The sequence below is a fragment of the Pagrus pagrus genome (assembly GCF_965226575.1).
Source record: "Pagrus pagrus genome assembly, chromosome: 9".
Lineage (NCBI taxonomy): Eukaryota > Metazoa > Chordata > Actinopteri > Spariformes > Sparidae > Pagrus > Pagrus pagrus.
In genome coordinates this window covers 7,202,428-7,226,489 of record NC_140193.1, presented here as the reverse complement: position 1 = coordinate 7,226,489, position 24,062 = coordinate 7,202,428, and the positions used below count along the sequence as shown (strand labels likewise).

Genomic DNA, 24,062 nt, shown 5'->3' with positions numbered 1-24,062 from the left:
CACCCTTTGTGTGCAAGAAATAATAAGTGAAATATTGTTTTACCAGGTCCAGGTGGGATGGTGGGATGGGATGGTTTTTCCTGGAAAAATCTCATTTTCTCCTCAAAAGCCTAAAAAGAGAAGATCATTTCTTTATTATTTATTTACTCTTTTGTGTGAGACACTTCAGGAAGCATAAACAACACTTTGAGTTGTTCAGGTATAAAGCATTGGCAACTGAACTTGGGCGACCGGAAAAACACAGCCAACAATTCCTAGCAGGTGTAGGGAGTGTCTCACACTGCATTCCACCTTACAGATAGATTTTCAATCAAAACATCACAGGTTTCAGATTTAATTACTGTTACTTGCATTATCAGATTAAGATCATGTCAGATTAAAGGAGATATATAATGCAGATATTCAGGTTCACAATTTTATTTTGGGTTACTGCTAGAAGAGGTTCACCTGCTTTAATGCTCACACATGCCTGAGCCAGCTTCACTCTGTGTTTCCAGCCAGCTCTGTCCTGTTTTGAGCTTGCAGTTACCCTCAATTTTACCTTTCAAGACCTTTTACATGTGCAAGAACCATTATTATTACTGTCAAGGAAACCTTTTTCTTTGCCTCCTGCTGAAGACAGACACTACATCATATCATGTGACCAACCTTAAACGTGTCAATGTCAGAAGGAAATATGACAAAATAAACATCCATCTTCTTTGAGAATGTTTGGGTGAAAGTGGCCACTGCATCTGACATGATATGGGCGACTTCCTTTTTACTGAACCGGAGGGCTCCAGTGCCGATGGCTGGAAAGGCGATTGAATTGTGGCCGCTTCTGGCTGCCAACTGTAAGCATTCCAATACTGATCTGAAGAGAAACTGTAATGAATAAATAAACAGACAGACAAATAAACAGTTTTGTTAAAGCGTAAAATAACTTGTAATAAAACAGTGTATATGTAATATTTACTTTCTTAACAGTGTGTATTCTTGACTTTCAGTTGTCTTATTTTCTATAATTATCTGTGCAATGAGCTGTATGTAATGCTACTTAGAATATGTGCTGTCTTGATATCACCAAGAAGATTAACAATTTTTGAGATGTGACATAAATCTGATTTATTTACAGATTTAGAGATATATTAGGCTATGAACACAATAAATGATAGCTTTACACAAGAGCCCCATAACAGTTAAACTTATACTGTACCTGCTGTGCTGCTGCCTCCTGAGCTGCATGCCCTCCTTTCACGGGGCAAAAAGTGTGATACACCTCTTTGCATTGAAGCCCGTGGCCGCTTGTGATAATGACATATTCTGTCACAGAAGCCTTATACATTTCGTTTTGTAATCTATCACCAGCTTTCTTCAGTATGGCTCTGGAAATGTCACCACTGCTCAGGTTTCGGTCGAATTTGCCTCCGATTGTGTTGACGATGACAGCTGTCTGAGGGATGGAAACACGATAATGTTAAATGAAAAGTTAACAGAACAAGGATAAAGCGTATTGGTTTATACAATCAAACATAGAGCATGGCGGTACTAGACTTTTGGGGCAGATGACAATACTGTTACTGGAGAGTATAAAAATTCCTATTTCAATATATAGGTCGATAGTTTTATATACATAGATTATATATATAAACCCGCACTTTTTTTTTGCAATTATCTATCAAATGTGGCCATCAAACACTTGAAAAACAATTGTATGTAATAGAGACAGGAAATTGCACATCTTGTCAATAAAGTCTGTTAACCAAAATGCATTAACATTGTTTTCTGCATTATGTTCTTAAGTTTTCATAGTGGACATCATAAATGCCGATACCAATGTATCTGTGATAATATTGGCAATACGCAAAAAACATATGACATGAAGCACATTCAGCTAAACATAATTTTTAGGAAGTAAGTAAATAATCAATTCATTAATTATTGTACCTGCTGTTCCTCAATTTTACCCTTCTTCAGTGTCAGGCAGACATTTCCCATCTGGACAGTAGGCGTTGAGGTTTTGGCATCACCTCTGGTCCTGCCCCCTGCCACATGACTGTACATCATGGACTGTTGAGAGCCTATTATCTGATGGCAGGCCCTCTCCATTTCCTTGACCGTAGGCTCGTCATGGTTCACAAGCAGGATCTCGTTTGGTCGATGTCCTGAGGAAATTTCATAGTAGCGTTTCACAGCTGCCACTATGGTGTTTGCACATTGTGGCAGGGGGTAGTGAAACAGTCCAGAGCTTACAGCAGGAATGGCAACACTCTTCAGCTGGTTTTCTTTAACTCTCTCAAGAATGTTGTGAACGGTCTTCTTCAACTGCCATTCAGCCTGATCGAGCTCAGACTTAGAGGCATATGTCCGAAGATATGGGCCAACGGCATGAATTATCTTTTTACATGGTAGTAACCCGGCACCAGTGACAACAGCATTGCCTGTATTCACGACACCAAACACAGAGATGTGATCCTGACTCTCTTTTTGGATTTGTGGACCACCCGCCTTGGACAGAGCTAAAGCAAGGCCACCATGATGCTGAAGATTCTCGTTAGCAGCATTCACAACAGCTTCCACCGGGCAATTAGTGAGATCAGCCTTCCACACAGACACCTTGACACCTGATGGGTGAAGTGTGGACTCAAACCTTTTCTCTGGGACAACAGTTGGCTTTTTCTGCTGTGCGAAATCCACTCCATGGAAAGTAGCAACACACCCAAATTTGCTGTGAATGACATCACTCAGAGCAGGTCCACACTGTCTCACAACGTCGACCGAAGACCCACGAAGATCCAACTTACTCAGCATGGTTCCTAAACAGAGCTAGAGAAAAATGTTGAGTGAGTAAATTGTACAATGGTTAATACATTTGACACTCACACCTCAAACATCAGTTCGACTTAACATTTTTATTGGTCCCATTTTGGTCTGATTAAAAAAAAAAATTAGCCTATAAATATATTTTTCAAAAGACACCAGTTGCCTTTGAACATATATTAGCCAATAAACATATTTTCTGTAGATTATTTTTTAAGGGTATGGCTTGTAGTTTTTGTAAATATTACTATAATCTGGTTAAAAGGATTTGCAATATCTCTTATACTGTTGATGCATGATGTCCACAGCTGTGGACATTTATGTTGCTCCTTCAAAATAACACAAGTTGAAAAAGTAAGTTACTGGCATGATTTTTCAGTTGTTTAAAAGTAAAAACAAACATTAAAAAAATATTACTATTACCTCATTAATATTTACAATATTAATGAAGCTGTACTCAGAGGAACATAAGGTCCCCAGAACACTGTTTGAAGCTAGAAAAAATGGCAGGGTCCGCCAAATATATAAACAAAGTAAAACAGTATAAAACTGTGTTGTCCTTTAGGGTCAGTCTGTTTATTCAGTTAGTCAGCCATGAAAACAAAGACAGTTTGATTATTCTGTTTGTTCAGGAATAAAATCAGTCTATCAGTCGATACCGATCTTTCTCTTTACTTTACTTTCTGTTTTGCTTCTGATTAAAATTTCCTCCCCCTAACTACATAGTGCACCTTGAAGCCATTTACACATACAGTTTTACGTGTGTAAATAATCATTTTAACATCTAATACTGAAATGCATGTTACTATTGTGTACTTAATCATATACTATAGGTTATAGTCTCCCTTTCCCTACAGTAGAGGGAGGCAGAGACGGTATAGAATAAATAGGTTATACCTGTCTCAAGAGTTCAACGTGTTCCTGTGATGTACAGACTGTGTACTGAGCACTCAGGGTACAAGGTTCGCTTATTTATCATTTTACAACGCAGGGTTGTAAAAGGAAATGCTAGTTGTAGTCTAGTACCTGTCCTGCTTGGCAGTTAGTATACAAGAAAGCAATTAAGCTTGACTTTTTAAAAAAAAAAAAAAAATGAGCAGATGTACGTGACCTTTTTACACAGATAGACAAAAACTATATGTACAGTTGTCTTCTTGTCCACTTTTCACCAACTTTGAGCTGCTCCATTCGTGCTTTAGCATAATAAAACAACAATGTAAACAACTGGGGCACTCAAAATAAGATTATGATCAGTAAAAAAGGTGCAAAAGACGAATATGTTTGACATTATATGTATCGGGTTCAGTGCTAACAAGTTTCTTTTGACTCGTCAGACATTTTAATCATCGTGAGATTAATAAAACCGCCATTTTAAAAAAAAAAAGATCGGACGGTTATATTTATTCAGCGCGTGCAACCTGACGCACCATTTTACGAGACAGCTAAAACATTTAAGCTAGTTTTCAGTGACGAACATTTGCTAGCGTGTTTTTCGACGAAGTATATGCTTTCAATTTGAACGAGTGAGGCAAGTTTATTGTGCGGAGATGTTCGTATACTCACCGAGCACACGGGCAAGTGCCGAAGAAAGTGAAAGAGCAAGGAAAGGGTGCGGACCTCTCCTGAAACCGCCTCTCGGGACGTTAGCCACGTTTAACGCCGGTGAAGCATTAACCTCGCTATTGTTTCATACGTGTGTCCTTCTCTGTATGTGCAGTCCATTCTGCGTCAACGCCTCTTGTTTGGCTGCACCCGACGACGAAAGAGGTAAACACTTTCAGCGAGTCATTTCCTAAGAATCAAAAGTGAAAGTAAATCGGAGCAGTGCGCGTCGGACCAGCAACGATGGCGGACGCATATTCGTATGCTCTGCTCGTCGAGCTCGAAGAGAACAGCGTCCCAAAGCTGAAGAACAAGTTAGTGAAGTACTTTCAAAGTAAGAAGTCTAAAGGTGGCGACTGTGAAGTTGAGTACGTGAACGGCAGCAGGACGGCGGTGCTCCGCTTCCGCGCAGAGGAGGGTAAGTTTTGCCCGATAAACTAGACCGTAGGCTATGCGTACATTTGTAACGTAAAATAAACCCTAAAAGTAACGTTACTCCAATTTTCTCAATCGATTTTTTTTCCCCCTCACAGACCAGAAAAATGTTCTGGCGAAAGCTTCGCATCAGATCCCTTTGGATAAAGGCGTGTTGAAGATGACCGTCTGCCTGATAACAGATGACACAACAACGCCGGTGAGCGCACAAAATGTAATTTTTTTAAAAAATATAAGTCTTAAAAAATGAGCCATACGCAGCAAAACATGGCAGCAGCTGTGGCGTTTGTGCCAGTTGAGATTGTTTTCGAGACCACACCTATAGATTCCTTTAGTTTAACTCACAATGTGCCAACTGGTGCAGGGCCTATATGGAGAGGTCACAGACAAAATACACTTTTAACACTAAATCATTCCTATGTTAACGTTATATTATTCACTTTCTGTCCTCATTTCAAATGAAATAGCATTTCTCATTTGCTGGGGGTCACAGACTCTGATGAGACTGTAGTTCTTATCAGTGTGAGATAAGCTGTAGAGAGAATAGAAAGGCAAGAAAAGCTGTCCCTGTACAGTTTTTATCAAACTGGCAGTCATGTGAATAATCATTAACCTTAGGCGGTGCTGCACGTTGTGATTTATGGCCCTCTCGGTTTCAGGTGTTTGGATACCACTGTGTTCTGAATTAAAGTTACAACACACTTAGAAAGCATTATAATCAGGATATTTCTTTTGACACAACTGTTAATTTTCATTTACTGGGTTTATTTTCAAATCAGCTGACATTTTCGGCATTATTGCATGTAAAACTACCTACATGAGATGACAGAGGTAGTTAATTTATACTTATATATTTTGTTTTATTCTGTACAGGAAGCTCCATCTGGAAAACTCAAGAAGAAATGTAAGTACTGCTTAAATACAAATATGTGTCATACTCTGTTACTGTGGTTTTTGTTAGATAAGTGTTTAATTGCTTCTTGGATAGTTACACACACACACACACACACACACACACACACACACAGGAAGTGTTATGACCCAGGACTGTGTAGCAATCCTAGTGTGCTCTCCCTTCTTTGTCGATCCTTGAGCCCACTTACTGAAAGTGCATTATGTTCTCAGGTAGTATAGTATATGAATGAGATGAAGGAAATTTATGGCAACTAAACATACACGACAGTTTTATCTGTTTTATCCATTATCTGGTTTCCTTTTTAAATTAAAACATCAACATGTAATGTTTCAGTTAATGAAGTCTACTAATAGCCTAATAACTTAATAATTTTGTGCATGCGTTTGTGGTTATCAAAACGTTTTTATTTACTCCAACTTAATAATAAATATATCTGGACTAAACTCTAAACTTTGTAGCCCACCATTCAAACCAAATTGAGATGAAAACCGGAAGACATTCCTTCCCAGAGAGAAATCTGTTCTTAATTAGTAGAGTGTGAGATCAATATGTATACACTGAACAAAAATATAAATGCAACACTTTCGTTTTTGCGCTCATTTTTCATGAGCTGAACTCAAAGATCTAAAACTTTTTCTTTAAACACAAAAGATCCATTTCTGTCAAATATTGTTCACAAATCTGGCTAAATCTGTGTTAGTGAGCACTTCTCCTTTGCCGAGATAATCCATCCCACCTCACAGGTGTGGCATATCAAGATGCTGATTAGACAGCATGAATATTGCACAGGTGTGCCTTAGGCTGGCCACAATAAAAGGCCACTCTGGAATGTGCAGTTTTGCTTTATTGGGGGGTTAGTCAAGTACTTTCAAAGTAAGAACTCTATGCGAAGGAGATGTGAGGCAAATGGTGGTCACACCAAATACTGACTGGTTTTCTGACCCCCCCAGACCCCCCCAATAAAGTAAAACTGCACATTTCCGAGTGGCCTTTTATTGTGGCCAGCCTAAGGCACATCTGTGCAATATTCATGCTGTCTAATCAGCATCTTGATATGCCTCACCTGTGAGGTGGGATGGATTATCTCGGCAAAGGAGAAGTGCTCACTAACACAGATTTAGACAGATTTGTAAACAATATTTGAGAGAAATGGATCTTTTGTGTATATAGAAAAAGTTTTAGATCTTTGAGTTCAGCTCATGAAAAATTGGAGCAAAAACAAAAGTGTTGCGTTTATATTTTTGTTCAGTGTATATTATTTTAAACCAGGAACTGCTCTATTTGCTGGAATCTTTTTAATATAACCTTTTAATGCTTTTGCTGAGATTTTAAAATATGATGAACTCTTAACTCAGGAAGCCACCATCTTTACATAAAGCTATTCTCAATAATTTATTAATTTTTAATTCTTCTGCTCATCATTTAATGTTTGCTGTTAAGCACTGAGCACAACAGAAAATGCTCCAAATTTTTCAGCACAGACTTTTTTAACATTGTTTCTGATGATTTCTAAACATACATTAAAAAACTTTCAGTTTTGAGAACATTCTGCTTCACTTTCATACTGAGCTTTGAACAGGTCCAGTTATGCACATGTTTAGGGTAGGCTTTCTGCTAAACCATGTGATTTAATAGAAATGCATTACAAAAGCACAAATGAAGTTAGTTTCTGTTTCGGTTCTAAGCACATGCCTCTCCACTTGTGCTCTTTCTCTCTGTCCTCCTCTCACTCTGTCTCTTGATTTCTTTTGCTCTTGCTTTTTGTCTGTTTGGGTAGATGTAAATGGTCATATAAACATCAGTAACAGGAAAATACATTTCCACAGCCCAGCAGGGATTGACTTGTTCTAAATCACAGTAATGATCAATCTGAAATGGCTGTTAAGTAATGCCCATCTCTTTTTCCAGTCAGAGTTGATAGGGTGCGCAGACTAGTAAAACGAACTTGGCTATATACTAGAATAGGTGTACACGCCCTAATGTAGAATAGAAAAAAAATTAGAAGTTTATTATCCAGCAGGAAAATCATCTCCGGTCTCACCCAGGAAAATACAAACACAAACATGTTCACAGGATTAAAAACGAAAACAAGAAACATCACATCAATCAATAAAAGATCACTCAACTTTACAACAGTCAGTGCGTTCATACCCATAGTGTTCAGTTTACACTCTCGTATTTAGGCTTACTGTTATTGTTTGACTACACTATTTGGATTTGGGATAAATGAGCCCTTGTATACGTATCTTTTTCTTTGCCAGAGGTATTCTGTACTGTCGCCCTGAGCAGAGCATATCTTTACAGCTCATCTAGCTGCTTCTGTTGGTGGACTATTATTTTCCCTGCTGTCCCATACCAAACAGAAATGGTAAAAACAAGGATGCTCTCTATCAGACTGACATTCAATTTTTCCAGACGTCAACACTGACCCAAAACCCCTTCAGTTTCCTAACTATAGATAGTCTCTGATTGGCTTTCTTACATATTAAATCAGCATTGTCTTTGAAACTCAGTTTGTCATCTATATATGTACCCAGGTACTTAAAACAGTTAACAATTGCACAGTTTCTGTGATGAGAGTGATTTGAAATAAGTTCCTTTGATTTTCCAACATAAATGAGCAATGAGCTGGACTTACACCATTGTTCTAACTCAGAAACGTGACCAAAATACAAAAACAATAAACATAATTTTTATGGAAAAGATTCACTAGAGCCATGTCATCAGCATATTTGAATAATTTTAAATTGCTGTTGTGCAGTGTCATTTCATTCGTATACACCGAAAATAGTATAAAACACAGCCCTGCAAGGCCCCTGTGTTTAAAATAATCTCATCAGAGTCTTTATAACACAGACTCTCTGTGAGCAGTGAGTTAGAAATTCATGACCTAGTGCACAATATTGCAGTTGTCCAACATCGCCTCAGACCGTGCCCAAGAGTAGCTACATTGGCCGAGCAACACGCTAATGCCAAGTTCAACATACAAACCTACAAAATATGCATTAAACAACATGAAAAATGTCAGGTACACAGGCACAGACAGCTGTTATCATTTCCTGATTAACCTTCATGTCTCTTTAGCAGCGGATGTTGCTGTGAAGAACAAACAAACTGACGAGCCCACACCTGCAGCCGAAGTTAAGACAGAGGGGAAAGGCGGAGATGATGAAACAGCAGACGAAGAGTCCACTACGGCTGTTTTAGGAAATATTCCACAGTCCTTAAGCCAAGAATTTTTGGAGATGCTGGTGGAGAACATTTTAAAGGATCAAAACTACACTTTGGAATTCATTCCTGACATCTCATCTGCTGTGGTGACTTTCCAGAGTGGAAAAGGTACTACTATAGTGTGTGTTTGTGTTTGTTATTAGGTCCGAACAGCTCAATTCATACAGAAATTTTAATTTCAAACCCAATACATTTGGAATAATAGAGCTTTTTCACTGGAAAATCATTTAAAATGTTGATGAGTCATCTTGTACTCGGGGGCGTATGTAGATTTTTCATCCAATAAATGCGTTTTCTTTATTTATGGATGTATAAAAAGCAGGGCAGCTTATTGCTAAAGTAACCGCTAATAAATGTACTGATAACCAGCAGCTTCTCAATGAACAGCTCCGGACCGGGGCCATACTCGGTATATCAATTACCCAGAGGGTACATGCCGACCAGTATATGCCGACCGAAGCCAGTTACAGTACCTACCTAGGTGATTTATTGAATTTACTGGTCGGCGATAGCTTGCTAAAGTAAGTGCTATACAGCTGCTCCACAGGGTACTTCTAATAAGATAACACAGTGGGTTGTGTGTGTCCCAACAGAACTTTACACCAATCTTATAGAAATCTAATGGCTGTATAAGATATGGACGGAGCTTCCAGGTCTGAAGAATAAAGTCAATGAAGAAGTTCCTTCAACCTGTATTCTTGACCAGCAGGGGGCAAAGATTGTTTATTCTTACTTCAGTTATTACCCCAGTAAACAGTTTTGATTGACAATTTTCTACCACGGCGTATCCTCGGATTCGTCTAGTCTAGTCAGGATATCCGACCTAGTTCCACCTCCTTGTCCATATAGGCTCAATTGTAGCTCCAAAAAACTGTGGGTTTACACTTGTAGACTTCTAGAAGCATGTTCCCTCTGGGAAATATCAATGTCTTTTGCAGTTACCTGAACAACTCCTCATACGAAAGGTCTCTACTAGGCTGATGTCTTTTTCTAAGAAAGCCCCAAGAGCTATTTATTGTTTATGGAAGTGTGATTACCTCATTAACCTTAACCTTTTATCATTATCTCACAGAAACCACCGATTTCGTGACAAGATGCCCCCAAAACAGGACGTTCATAAACAAGGGACTATCAGTCCAGGCTCTTGAAGTCACAAAGCAAGTTGTAGTTGACGACCTGGGTAATCTTGATGAAGATCTTCTCCGCCTTTATTTTGACAATGAAGGCGAAGTGGAAAATGTTGCAGTTAATGAAATGGAACAATCTGCCATCATCACCTTCAAAGACCCTAAAGGTAGCACAGTTATAATACCATTTAAGTGTTAAGGCCTTTACACACTGAAAGCGTTTTTATTCGCACGTCAATGTTTTTTTTTTTCGTACAGATGTTTTTGTCATAAGTACTTGAACACAGAAAGTGAATATTACACAGCGAAAAAAGCAACTTTTTTTTTTCTGGAACAAGGTCAATTTCGCTGAACTTTTGCACAGCGAATGAAGGCATCAACCAATCATGTTGTGCAAAATGGACATTACGTCACAACTCATGAGAATGATGGACCTGTCGATTGTTAATGTTTGTCATCAGCCTGTATTATATGACAAACGACACAAAATTAGCCCTTTTAACACAGAGATACCATAATATCACTGCAATGAAGGCTCACCTTTTCTCCGTCTTTGTTTGTTCACACTGAACCGAGCAGCGCCGGTATAAACCTGCTCCAGTGTGTCATTTCATACAGCAGCTTTTGCGAAACCAAAAGAGGCGTGACGGTACACACCATAACATTGAGATCTGTGAGGTTTTTTAATGTGTTTCCCCTGGTTTCCACCTGTAAATCTAAACATGTATCCACTGACTGTTTAAGGCCTTGTACACATGTACACAGGTATTTCCTGAAACAAAGCTTTTTCTATGCGTTTTGGCCTTCCTTACACACAGGGCCGGAGTGGGACTCATTTTCAGCCCTGGAGTTTCATGCCTCAGACCGGCCAACTTTAGATCACGACCTATTATATTAAAATAATGTAATTATAACTTTACATGTTAAGCCTACAATAGCGCACTGTTCTCTAAAGCCTTGTAATTCCATGTATTTTTTCTAAAATAATTCCAATTCAGTGCAAGTCATGGTTGCTTCACAATGTGGATTTATTTCAACATGAGTGCACATCTCCACCATTATTCTTTGCAACACAACATCCTTTTCAACAAATCCGGGGGTTTAGGGGTTTGTTGAGGATGATAAGAAAAAAATATATGTATGTGTGACTGAGGGCGAGCAAAGTAGTCAAAACTATCAACAGACTCATCTTCATCTGTCTCATTCCTAACTTGTGGTTCAGGGTTCTGCTGCTGAGCTGCTGCCTCTGTAATCAGTCCCTGAGTAGACTCTGCTCTCCCTTTCACACTTCCTCCAGTTTCCCTAGACTTGCCTGCACCTGTATCACATAAAAAACAATAATCTGTAAGGCTTTAGCATATTTGACATGGAAAACACATTTTGACTGAACCAATTAAGATTTTTTCAGTGGCAAAATATGCAGGCTTATTCCATATTACTTTCATCCTATTCACTTTCAATTGTGTGCTTTGTTTATATCGGGCCACTACTATCATTTGGGCATAGAAAGTGGTTATATTGGAACTGATGCTTGCTTGTTAACACAGTAGCTCACCTGTTCCTTCCATGACAGCAGCTATTCCTTCCTCACCAGTGGCTCCTGGCTCTGCCTCTGACACTAAATCACATTTTAAAAATGGTCATGATTCTCAACACAAATCTCCCCTTTTTCAAGTCAAAAATTCAAGTCAGTTTCATTATTGTAGTGCTGAATCATCTATCATCATCATCAATTATCTCAGGGCATTTTTCATATAGAGCAGGTCTACACCATACTCTTCATTATACTAATTCTAATAATATTCACTCAATGAGCAATCCTACCTATTATTAAAATTATGTAACGTTAGGTTAGGCAGGCTATATGTTACAACGCCACGCAATTCATTGACTTGATAGGCTAATTAATTAACTTGAACGGTGCAGGTAAAGTTGCATTTTGTTCAACATCTGGCCTTACCCGTTTCATCATCTTCATTGGTCGTTTCAGACCGCGAGCTCGTTTCATTGAAAAAGCTGCCAATTTTTGCACATTTGGCTGTATCTGTCTCCAGTGCTTTTCTCTTTTTAATTCTCGCTTTTCCTGCGCCACCCTTGCTCTTTTTATTTTCCATTTTGCAAACACCCTTGCACTTCTGGGGCTGGAGCCAGGCTACAAACACCACTGACAGTGTGCGGTGTGCACGGACGTGTTACGTCAGGCTGCGTCTGCAAAAAAAAAAAGAGCTGCCAGTGGAGACAGCCCAGGGACAGCGGTAACAGCATACACATAATACCCACTCAGTGCCATGACTGAACACCGGCCCAAAATAAATAAATAAATAATAATAATAATTGAACACTGGCCCTCGTGGCCCAAAATTCAGACCGGCCCACCGGGAATTGTCCCGGTCCTCCCGATTAGCCACTCCGGCCTGCTTACACATATAAATGCCATTTCAGGTCACTGAAAACGGAGCTTATGGAAAACTCCTGCCAGGGTGAAGATACTCAGAAACGCTGTTGTCAGTGTTAATGTGTAGTGAGGAAGAACTGGGTTTTTTGGCTTGTCTCCTGTGTTTTGCAGGCTTCTGATTTGCCACCGTGGCCTTGCGGTAGAGGTTATATCACCACCTGTTGCTTTGGCGTGCGCTTGTCAGCCTGCATTTACAAATTATCATACTGTAATGTGGACGGAAATTTTTTCTTAAACTGGAGGAGGAAAAAAATTCTATAATTTATAATGTGTTATGATTGAGATCCGGACCCACCATGCATCGTGGAAAATGACAAAAAAAAATTTGCTGGAATATCGGTGCAAGTTTGCCGCCTTGAAAAGGCAGTGTGAATGGGGCTAATATGACACATGGGAGCTGATGTACAGCTGCCTTGATCGGTTTGTTTGTTTGTAACTAAAAGAGGCAAATAATTTGCATACGAGTATTTCAGCTATTCGTATCGTTAATTTGTCACGGTGCCGTGTGTAAAGGCCTTTACTGAGTTAATATACATGCATGATGAACATCAGAGATTACCACCTTTCAATGAATTCTAGACAATGTGACAATGTAATGTTTTATTGTAATTTCTCTCCCAATAGCTGTTAAGGAAATCTTGAAGAAGAAACATCAAATCAAACAGAACGAGATCAGAGTTTATCCTTTTTACGAATCCCTGGGAACAGCCCTTTATGGGAAAGACAAACCTTCACCAAAACTCCCTGCCACCATCTCTGAACCGATTGACAGTGCTGTCTGGAGATACCTTAATGACAATCAATCAGCAGCAGAGTCCATTCGTAGCCACTTGGCAAAACACTTCTGCAACGTGAACCTCAACAAATCTACTGTGCTCTTGAGCCCTGAATCTTCACTACTACAGCAAAATGATGCCAAAGCCATCATGAAAGAGTGGAGGGATACTGTGAAGTCAGCCTTTGCACAAGCTCTGTCAAAATTCAAATCCCTGAAGCTTCAGCCAGAGTCAGAGTTATGGGACGAGTCTGAGGAGAAGATCAGAAAGGCTTTAGTGAGTGAGGATGTGGTTGTAGTGTCTGATAAAGCCAATGGTGTCTTATCAGTGGTTGGCCTAGTTGATAATGTCAACAAACTACAGCAAACTCTTAATGAATCCATGAACAAGATTGCCAAAAGGGCGCAGAGGGACAAATCAAGCACAACCCAAAATATCGAAGTGTCACAGTCGATTTACAACATCCTGTGTCAAGATGGTCTTGAGGACAAGCTGCAAGGCATTTACCCAGATCTCAAAATGTCATTTACAAAAGATAGTCCAGATTTGATTGTGACTGGCTTAAATGATGAGATCGTGAAAACAAAGCAAATTATATGTGATGCAATGTTTGACTTAAAACGTCAGCATTTAGAAATCGATAAAAATGTGCTTGACTTGTTGAAGGATGAACAACAGGAGAAGCTCACAGAAGCTCTCCTCACATCCAATGGAATAAATGCAGCATTTGAGATCAAGGCACAGAGGGTGCGGCTCGTTGCTGCTTCTGACAAAGATCTGAATGATGCTGAAGACCATCTGGTTAAGCTGCTAATATCTCAATGCATTGATGTTGAAGACAGTGATGTCTTGAAGAAGCCAGAGTGGGAGCACCTCGTCGGTAGGTTAGAGAAAGCCAACAATAAGTCATACAAGAGAATTAGAATCCACACCACTAGTCAACAAGTTGTGGTGTCTGGCCACAAGGATGATGTCATCAGTGTCAGCAGTGATCTTAACAGCTTTTTAAAGCAGAATGCTCATGTGGAAGAAACTGTTGTGGTCAAGTCCAACACAATAGTCAGATACATTGAAAAACGTCAATCTTCTGGGCCGGCTCAAGTGAATGACAAAGTGGCTGTGTCTTACAGAAAGGACGGCATCTGTCTGAGTGGTTCTAGAGGTGATGTCACACCGTGCAAGACTTGGGTTGAAAAATTGGTCTCTTCTTTGAGCTTTGACAGTTTAAACATCTGCAATCCTGGAATTAAGAAATTCTTCCAGGATAATGAAAAATCGGTTGTCTCGTCAATCTTAAATGAAACTGGCTGCCAGGTCCAACTTGTTGATGAGACTAGTGGTGGGCAGGCCGACTTGGGCCAAAGACAGATAACAGGACCTGTGTACCAGCTTCAGACAACTGAGGGGGTAGAAATAGCTGTTTGTAAGGCAGATATGTGCAGGCACCCAGTGCAAGCAGTTGTCAGTGCTTTTTCTGAGGACTTGAAACTTAAAGGAGGTCTTGCAGCAGCACTTCTTAAAGCTGCTGGCCCTCAGTTGCAGAATGAATGTGACAAACAAATTAAAAAGCGACAGCTCAAGCCTGGTGACTGTGTCATAACTGGTGCAGGGGGGCAGCTTTGCTGCAACAAAGTCATCCATGCAGTAGTGCCCAAGTTCGATTCAAAGAAAGTCCAGAAGGTTCAGGCGCAGTTGAAAAAAGCTGTTAAAGAAAGCTTAGAACTTGCTGTAAAGCACGGCTGCATCTCTGTGGCTCTGCCCACTATTGGCGTAAGCCAAGGCTTTCCTCACAGTTTGTGTGCGGACACCATCATAAAAGCAGTGAAGGAATATCTTGATGAAAAGTATGATGACATCACGTTGAAGACGATTCATTTTGTTGACAGCAGTGACAGTGATGTAAAGGTTATGGAGGCAGCTGTCAGACATGAGTTTGGGAGTCACGGTGTCAGTCAGTCTCCACATGTGAAACACGCTGGAAGTCTTGATGTCAGTCATTCTCAACAAACTCTTCCGAGCAAAGCTACCAAGTCTCCACCTATGAACTGCTTGGGTCAAGCACAGACCAAAGAAGGCTTGCACATCACTCTCATGAAAGGAAATATTCAGCATGCCACGGTAATTTGATATATATTTTTTTTCAATTTGTATTAGTATTCTACATGAACTGTAAACAGTATTGATTAGAACTGTAACATTCATATACAGGGACTACAGACTACTGGAGTATATAGCATTTACTACTGCGCCATAGAACGCCATAAATAATCTATGATGTGTCTGAGTGTGGCCCCACAAGGCTTGATTGTTTCTTTTCTGACTGGTTTCACAGCAATGATACTTGACTGTTTCATTATTTAAAAAAAATTGTAAAATGAAGAACTAAAAAGATTTTGTTAACACGTTCTTAGACGGAGGTGACAGTGAATTCTGTGTCTGAAGATCTTGACCTGAGTAAAGGGGCAGTTTCAAACGCCATCTTTGGTGTGGCTGGAGCCAGACTTCAGCAGTTGGTAAATGCAAAGAATGCTAGTGGAAGCTTTGGTGAGATCATTGTCACTGAGGGCTGCAAACTGACGAGCAAACAAGTCTTTCATGCAATCACACCTCAATGGGACAACGGACAAGGCACAGCTGACGAGGTAGTGTTACATCATGTATATTATACTGTATGACTTGATCTCAATGTAATGAAAGTTTAATTAACATAATAAGGAACATCCCTCAGATGTGCTCTGTTTTTCTCTTACCTTTTCTGTGTGTAATGACGCTAATTTGTATAACACAAGACATACTGCTTTCAGCTATTGTCTGCTGTATTTGAGCTGGATGCAAAACTAGTGTGAACTAGAAATGATCGTATTTATGCTTTGCCTTCCAGATCTTGAAGGGCATTTTCAAGGATTGCTTGGACAGGGCAGAGGACGCTGGTCTGACCTCCATAGCCTTCCCTGCCATCGGCACTGGAAACCTGGGTTTCCCAAAAGACCTTGTAGCTTCATTGATGCTGGATGAAATCTTGGCGTATAGCAGTAAGAGTCAACCTAAGCTTCTGCAGGAGATCGTGATCATACTTTACCCTGGGGACCCAAAGACTATTCAGGTAAGGAAGAAAAAAAAGCTTTGTAGTACTTGAAAGCCCCGAGTGCTAATACTGTTTGTTTTTTTACTGAATTTGAGGTAGTGTTCCCCCCCAGAGTTGTCAGAAGGCAAGTCTGATTGACTTTAAGGTCCTCTATCTGCATCGAAAGTAATACTGAAGTAAGATAGTTGATTGCTGAATCTCATTGTCAGATCATCAAAATAAAGACGCTGTCTGTTGGTGTCTTTTTTTCAACTTTACCCTGTAGTTCTGCTGGGTGCCTTTTAAATATCTGTAGCTCAGCAGGAGATGCTGGGCTGCAAAGCCAGGTCCCATTCACAATGCACAGCAGCCTGTAGTTGTCCCAGCATTTGAGCCCATATGTCTGAACAACTTGTGCCCCCTCTGGTTCCATTACTCCCTGTAATGTATAAAAATGATCCCCCTGTAGGAAAAAGGCTATGGATATTCAGTGAATTATAAAGGTTAGTGCCAACTTCAGTGGAAGACAGGTTATGATTCTTGTGACTGTTTCATAACAAAAGCCACCAGCTGATTCCTTTTAATATGAACTATTAGCATTATGAAGTGTTGTGTTTCCATTGACAGTTTTTTAATACAGCTCCAATATAGCTGTAGGAGAGTGAACAGTAAACAGTGAGGCTATTAGTATTGAGATAAAATTAAAAAACATAATGCTGGATGCATCATTTCCTGGTAATCCCACATGAAAATGGCTAACTTATCACGAAAACTATTACAGTATGTAGGGAGTAAATTCAGAGTGTAAATGAACTGCAAATCCATGAACAGTTTGAGTTATTGAAAATTCTAATTGTAATAAGAAGTCAGCGATATCAACCAATAATGGCTCACTATTACAGAATTGATAACAAAGAGGCAATCAGTTAGGTCTGTGTATTCTTCTTTTGCTGTGATATTTGTGATTGTTCATGTGTCAGGTGTGTCACTGATTTTGTCTCCAGGATTTTAGTGATGAATTTCAGAGGAAGTTCCCCAATGCCTCGGGTGTTCCAGTGCCCACAAGTTCCCCACAGAGTACAGGTAGGAAATACTGTTGCAACATTTTAATGTGTATAATTGCTGTTCTGTAATGGTGTGATTTTTTGTGCAGCCTGCTCTTAATACTGTATTTGTGTCTGCTGCTTCAAGGTGGGTTCTCTAAAGTTGTCTCGAGCTCAGGAATGTATGAGACCAAAATGGGAAGTGTGGTTATACAGGCGGTCACAGGAGACATAACCAAGGAAACCACTGATGTCATTGTCAACTCCTCCAATGAACGTTTCTCTCTTAAGTCAGGTAAATTACAGATGTGCATACTCGACACTTCATTGCTTTTTGCACCTCTGGTTAGATGCTAAACTGCATTTTGTTGTCTCTGTACTATGCCATGGCAATAAAAACGAACGTGATCTCAAAGTTGAATCTAATCTAAAAAATTAAATCCAAAACTGAAATCTTTAAATTAAGTGAAACTATAATTATAAATTCAGATTATTTTTGATTGTGGATGCTAATTTAAAAGTATGACTCTTTAAAAAAAATTGTATTTACTACAAGTTAGACACATCAATCCAACTTTATATCAATATAGACACAAAAATTAGGCCACACAGTTATCATGTCCTCCAGTTTCTATTATTATTTTTACGATCTTTATTTGTATTCTCTAGGAGTATCGAAGGCCATTCTGGAGGCAGCTGGTTCTGCTGTTGAAGACGAATGCAAAGAACTTGGTAAGGAAACATTTACACCCACAGTTGACTTATGTGTAAGAATGTTCTTGCTTGGTCATGACATGGAAAGAGTCAATTATTAAGCCGATTCTTTGATCATTACGATTATATATATTATAAGATTGTTCAGAGAGAAAGTGTGACCTAAAAACAAACAAACACACATACACCCATGGATGTCAAAGGTCAGAGACATTCAGATCTACTGTCTATACCTTCAGGTGCCCAGCCCAACCCAGGCATGATAATGACCCAGCCAGGCAACCTCAAGTGTAAGCAGATCCTCCACATAGCTGGACAGACGGATCCAGTAAAAATCAACATGCGTGTGAAAGATGCACTCCAAATGTGTGTGACAAACTCACACACATCTGTCTCACTTCCTGCCATTGGCACAGGTAAGATTCATCGGCAGAACTTTGTGCTTATCATTTGTAAAATATTGACATTTATCCCATCTCAGTTGATGAGTTTGTAAACATAAGTAGAAACTCATGAATCCCTTTTATTGAAAATTTACAGTTTGAATTGGGTTTGCAATCAGTTAAAATTTAATTAGGTTTGTATTCGGAAAGCTTTTCTTCAGATTTCCTCCTTTACACAGAATAAGTTTTACAGAACTTGAGAGGAATGTTGATGCATTAATCTTATTGACAGACACTGATCAGTCATGACAGTTTTGTGTGTGTAATTGTGTCTACTCTTATTCAGATGTTACCTCTGTAACCTGCTGTAGAGTCTGTTGAGTGTGTAATGTGTTTTGTGCCATTTTAGGTCAAGGCGGTGCTCAAGCAGGAAAGGTGGCAGATGCCATGCTGGATGCAGTCATTGAAGTGTTGAGCCAAAACCCCTCCAGTACTCTGAATACAATCCGGATAGTTATTTTCCAGTCACCCATGCTGAAAGACTTCTACGACAGTATGCAGCAAAGAGAAGCCACTGATCCTAAAAATAAAGCACCGACCTTGTGGGGAAAATTTACCTCTGGAGTCAAATGTAAGTACAGTGAAGAGAATAATTTTGAGGTCCATTTTCCTTAATCCTAAATTGCTAAAAATGTTAAATTCTAATGTAGATCTTGTTGCTTATTCTTACAGCAGTACTTTTTGGAAGTCCTGACAAGCCAAAGAAAACAGTGGATTTAATTGACATTGAGACAGTTAAAGTAGACCCTGCCTGCTTCCACATCTGCGGTGAGTCACAGGCTAAAGTTGGCTTAGCCAAGCAGCGGATCAACGACCTGATATCCCAAGAGCAGAACAGCATGTCCATATCAGACAACGCCATCTGCAGCCTCTCTGATGCAAACCGTAAGCGCATTGTTGACATCCAGAAGGCCATGAATGTGAGCATAAAGACTGAGAGCCAGAAGGACAAACCCTCAATCACCATTGAGGGGCTCACTAAAGATGTGTTCAAAGCCAGCAAGGAGATCCATGAGATGTTAAGTGAAGCAAGAGAAAAGGAGGACCTGAGGAAGAACGTGGCAGAATGGCAATTCCATCAGGGGTTTTCCTTTCATAGTTTTAATCCACAAACCAACTACGAGCTTGAGCAAGCGTTTGCTAAGAAAATACCAACTGTACAAGTTACCATCCAGGGTCAAATCTACAAAGTTGACACGTCGAGTGGACTTGCTTCTGATAAACACGGACGTACCCTTGCGATAAAGCGCATTGACAAAACAAAAGGTATCTTCCCTGTGTCCTCTGATAAGTGGATGCATCTTATTTATTGTTTGTTGTAACCTAGCTTCTCCTGTGTAACATTCACAACAATGCAGGAGAAACTAGGGATGCACCGATTGTGAAATTCTGGGCCGATACCGATGTTTAACATAACAACTTGGCCGATGCCGATACCAATGTTTTTTCTTTTTGTTATTTATTCCTTTTTTTGTGCCACAGAAACATACAAGTCTTTCAGCTCTTCATCACACTATCCTTGAATGAGTACAAATCCAATCAGACCAATTTATGAAACAAAAAAACCACCGTCATGGATTACTATATGAAGTGTGTGTGCCATGCAGCCAGAACTAGCCAGACCACTGTCTAGCGACGCTGTTACAGCGGCGTTTCTGTTGAGCAGGTAACCTTCATCTTTATTGTGGATGTTGTGACACAGATAACTTTCATGCTGATGCTGGTTTATGACTGTGAAAGCTGCCGTTAGTTTGTTTCTGTGATATTAGACGGTGTCTGTCTCTGCAGTGTTGTCAACACTTGTTTACTTGTTTGACGGAGATGTTAGCCTCTATGCTAGCATTGTAAGCTAGCAACAAGCTGACATTGCTATCATGCTTACACCAAATTAGCCTATTTATTTGCTCCTGGCAGCTAAATGAAGCAGCAAGTAAGATGAATGCTTTTTTCAAACCTTTCTCAGATCGTAGACCAGAGCTTTAAATCAAGATATAAACATCGGCCACGGCCATCGGCGAATGTCATTTTTATTTGCCGATGGCCGATGGCAGTTAACGAGGCAAACATCGGCCGATACCGATGTTCAGCCGATGCATCGGTGCATCCCTAGGAGAAACTGATAGTTTCCTCATTAGTTAGCTAGAATGATTGTGCATTCAAACCTAGCTAAGTCAGTTCAATTTACATCTTGTTCTAGTATGTTTTTTCCAGAGGTGGGGGACTCGAGTCACATGACTTGACTCGAGTCGGACTCGAGTCGCAAATTTGAGGATTTGAGACTTACTTGACACTTTTGAAAGACTCGACTTGACTTTGACTTGGCATTCATAACTTTGAGACTTGACTTAGACTTGACACAGATGACTCGAAAGTCTTCTTTCTTTCTTTTTTTTTCCTTTTGCGCATATTGAGACGTTAGTTTCGTTTTTGATACTTTGCCCTCTGCCACTGTATGACGCGGTGCGTGCAAGCCTGGCAGGTGGCGGGCGTGCCAGAGTGGCACTCTGGCACACAGGATCAGAGGACAGGAGGGAGCTCCGAAAATCATCAAATTTGGATTCAAAGATTATTTCATTGACGAAAAGAGGAGAACAGCAGTATTCGCAGTATGCAGCTCTAAAATAAGTGACACCCCCACAACCACCGTTTTATAGCATCTTCAGTGCACACAAAGCCATTATTTTAAATGTAGGCGTGTATTATAAAGCGCGCTCACAACCCAAGACAACACTGTATCGGCATCCATTTGGTGCAAGCACTTGTTTTTTCGTGCACGTCCGCGACGGACCTGCTTCTCCCTCAGGTGTTGTGTCTGTGTCTCTCCTACTGTTTCTCACGGAGCTCTGCCCCATTTGAAAGGAGAAGGGGGCCCGTATGTGTAAAGACGTCGCCTCCGAGATGTAGAATGTGTTTTATAGAAGAAAAACACACATTTCAGGACAGAACAGACATGACCTGTGATTTTCAGCCTCCTTTTATAGGAGGTGGAGGGGGAACAATACCTGAGAGTAATATTCTCAGCTATCAGGATGTGCAGTATGGTGCAGTTCCAGGGTTGATATTAATCTAATCTTATTCTTGTATTCATGGGTTTAAAAAAAATACTAAAATTGATCAACTATGCAATTACATCATATTATTGACTAACCACCCTCTTCTGTTTACTGTCATTCATACGAAAGGGACGTCTGATCCCAGCCAGCCTCCCATCTCCCAATACATCAAATCAACAAAAGTGTTTTGATGTTGAAAATAAAATTCAACCTTTTTATGACCACTACGTCTACTTACTGATTTAAAAGAGGAAACTTGAAGATCAGAATTTTGTGTGACGTAACTTCTTGTGACTTGCTTGAGTTATAGCAATGACTTGACTTGACTTGCTTGATTTTCATCACAGTAACTTGGGACTTGCTTGAGACTTGAAGGTTAAGACTTGAGACTTGCTTATGACTTGCACGTATGTGACTTACTCCCACCTCTGTTTTTTTCTTAAAATGACAACCCACTCAGATGTTTGTATGTTGGGTAATAATTATCCGAACATTGATGCAGATTGTATTTGCCAGAGTTGAAAAAGAAAAATGGTAATAATTTGTTGATGTCAGGAATAATAAAATTGACATTTTTATGATAGTAGATGAAGACTTCCCTATGAACTGGGATCCAATGCCAGCTGACACCACGAGTCAGGCCTTTCCCATCACAGCTGGGGCAGCAGAGTACACTGAGGTTGAGGAGCTGTTCGGGGCCACGTGTACTCAAACCATTATTAAGGTAGATTAACATGCACTGTATTTTTTAAGAAATAATGTTGTATCTGTCAACATTTGTCATATCTGTCATTTCCATTCTCTTGTCCCTCATCATCAGGTGATACATTAATCACTTGTACATTTTTTAATGAATCAAATCAAATGTATTAACAATCGGCTTAATAGACATAAACTCAGAGCTGTATAAACAACAATGTGCTTTTCCCTCATTTTAGATTGAGAGGATCCAAAATCTTGCTATGTGGAAGGCCCTACAAATCAAAAAAATGGACATGGAGAAAAGAAATGGTCATCAGAACAACGAGAGACTTCTCTTCCATGGTACCGCTCATGACACTATAGCCCACATCAACGACTATGGCTTCGACAGGGGTTTTGTAGGAAAAAATGGTGAGAAGTTTATGTAGAAAATAGGTTGTTTGCAGTCACCTGATTTCAATGACAGATGTAATAGAGTGCTGCAGGGATGATGCATTTTCAAATTAGTATGGCAATGCCAGGCAACAACACTAGTTTGCAAAAAAAAGCAAATAATACAATGAAAATACAGCAACTATCTCACAGAGACAGACTACCTCAATAACTTTCTGCTGTTATTCCATTTCCAGCTGCTTTTTATGGCGATGGCACATACTTTGCAGTCGAGGCTAGTTTCTCTGCCCGGGACAAATACTCCAAGCCGCATAATGGGGAGAAGTTCATGTACCTCTGCCGAGTGCTGACAGGGGATCACACGCTTGGAAAACAACATATGAGGACCGCACCGGCCAAGGACTCCAACGGAACTCAGAAGTACGACAGTGTCGTGGACGATGAGGCCAATCCTACTATGTTTGTCATCTTCCATGACAACCAGGCTTATCCTGAATATTTGATTACATTCAAGCAATAACAAATCTCTTACATTTGACAGTGCCTTACAACAAAAAGAAATCCCAGTTGATTCATTTATTTGTTTCAGCGTTTGCTTAAGATATTTGGCTTAATCTTACAATGAAGCCTATTATGTAGTAACAGGTTTACAACCAATGATAATGATTACAAGGGCCAGTCATGAAAGCATTAGTAGTCCAGACCCATATAGTGTCTTGAAAATATCTGAACAAACTGTAGAGTAGTCATGGAAGAAGAAATCAAAGAGAAGGTTGTGGAAAAAATGTTTTGCCTTCATGTTATGCACTGTGTAACTGCACTGATCACTGTGGCTCCTGGAAAGTACTTGCTCTGTTCAAGGAAATCATGTGATAATAAAAGCTTATCTGTGTACACCTGTCCATCAATTACTTGTGGTTTTGTACGTAAGATTTAAACATATACATTCCACTAACCACACTGCAGAAATAAAATTTGATAAAAGCACATTAATGTAGTCTGTTTTGTATATTTTCCATTTAAAGTTAATTTGTCTACATTTGTGTCTCTTAGAGCAGCAAACACAGTAAAGTGAGTAATTTGTAGCAATTTCCTTTAATAAATGCATTTTACCTTTCCATCACATGTCTTTGAACAGTAGGATACATGGCCCTGGTTTCCAGTGTTATTTTATCTCTGGTTAAATAAATAAATATGGCTTGAAACATTTAAGTGCTAATTTGCCTGCATGTGCATTTCCATTATCAGAACTTAAGATAAGTGAGAGTACTATAGAGAGGACAGCAGTTTTCAGATTACATGCAGCTTC

The 24,062-nt window shown here is 39.7% G+C and overlaps 2 protein-coding genes across 8 annotated transcripts in view; one reads left to right on the top strand and one right to left on the bottom strand.

Moving 5' to 3' along the window:
* The window catches only part of parp9 (poly(ADP-ribose) polymerase family member 9), a 52,851-nt gene that overhangs the window by 2,939 nt on the left and 25,850 nt on the right, over positions 1–24,062 (bottom strand). The window contains exons 1-5 of one of the 2 annotated variants that reach the window (XM_084362418.1): positions 4,363–4,616; positions 1,927–2,805; positions 1,196–1,432; positions 649–864; positions 44–110 (exon numbers count right to left, since the gene is read on the bottom strand). In XM_084362418.1, coding sequence (XP_084218544.1) covers positions 44–110; positions 649–864; positions 1,196–1,432; positions 1,927–2,790 — 1,384 coding nt within the window. In that variant the 5' untranslated portion in view covers positions 2,791–2,805; positions 4,363–4,616. Of the gene's footprint in view, positions 1–43; positions 111–648; positions 865–1,195; positions 1,433–1,926; positions 2,806–4,362; positions 4,617–24,062 lie in introns of those variants that run through there. The other variant, XM_084362419.1, reaches the window with a different exon arrangement.
* On the top strand, positions 4,630–23,647 carry LOC311262748 (protein mono-ADP-ribosyltransferase PARP14-like). 6 transcript variants are annotated; one of them, XM_084362414.1, is made up of 17 exons: positions 4,630–4,819; positions 4,935–5,035; positions 5,710–5,740; positions 8,840–9,091; positions 10,056–10,277; positions 13,190–15,459; positions 15,753–15,983; positions 16,223–16,444; positions 17,410–17,488; positions 17,597–17,743; positions 18,118–18,180; positions 18,402–18,578; positions 18,955–19,176; positions 19,278–19,871; positions 22,243–22,382; positions 22,597–22,771; positions 22,990–23,647. In XM_084362414.1, the coding sequence occupies exons 1-17, from the start codon at positions 4,645–4,647 to the stop codon at positions 23,271–23,273; spliced, it is 5,385 nt and encodes a 1,794-aa protein (XP_084218540.1). In that variant the 5' UTR covers positions 4,630–4,644; the 3' UTR covers positions 23,274–23,647. The 6 variants fall into 6 exon arrangements, 5 of the variants coding, with proteins under 5 accessions (XP_084218540.1, XP_084218539.1, XP_084218537.1 ...); XM_084362413.1 differs by having other exon boundaries at positions 8,837–9,091; XM_084362411.1 differs by having other exon boundaries at positions 4,935–5,050.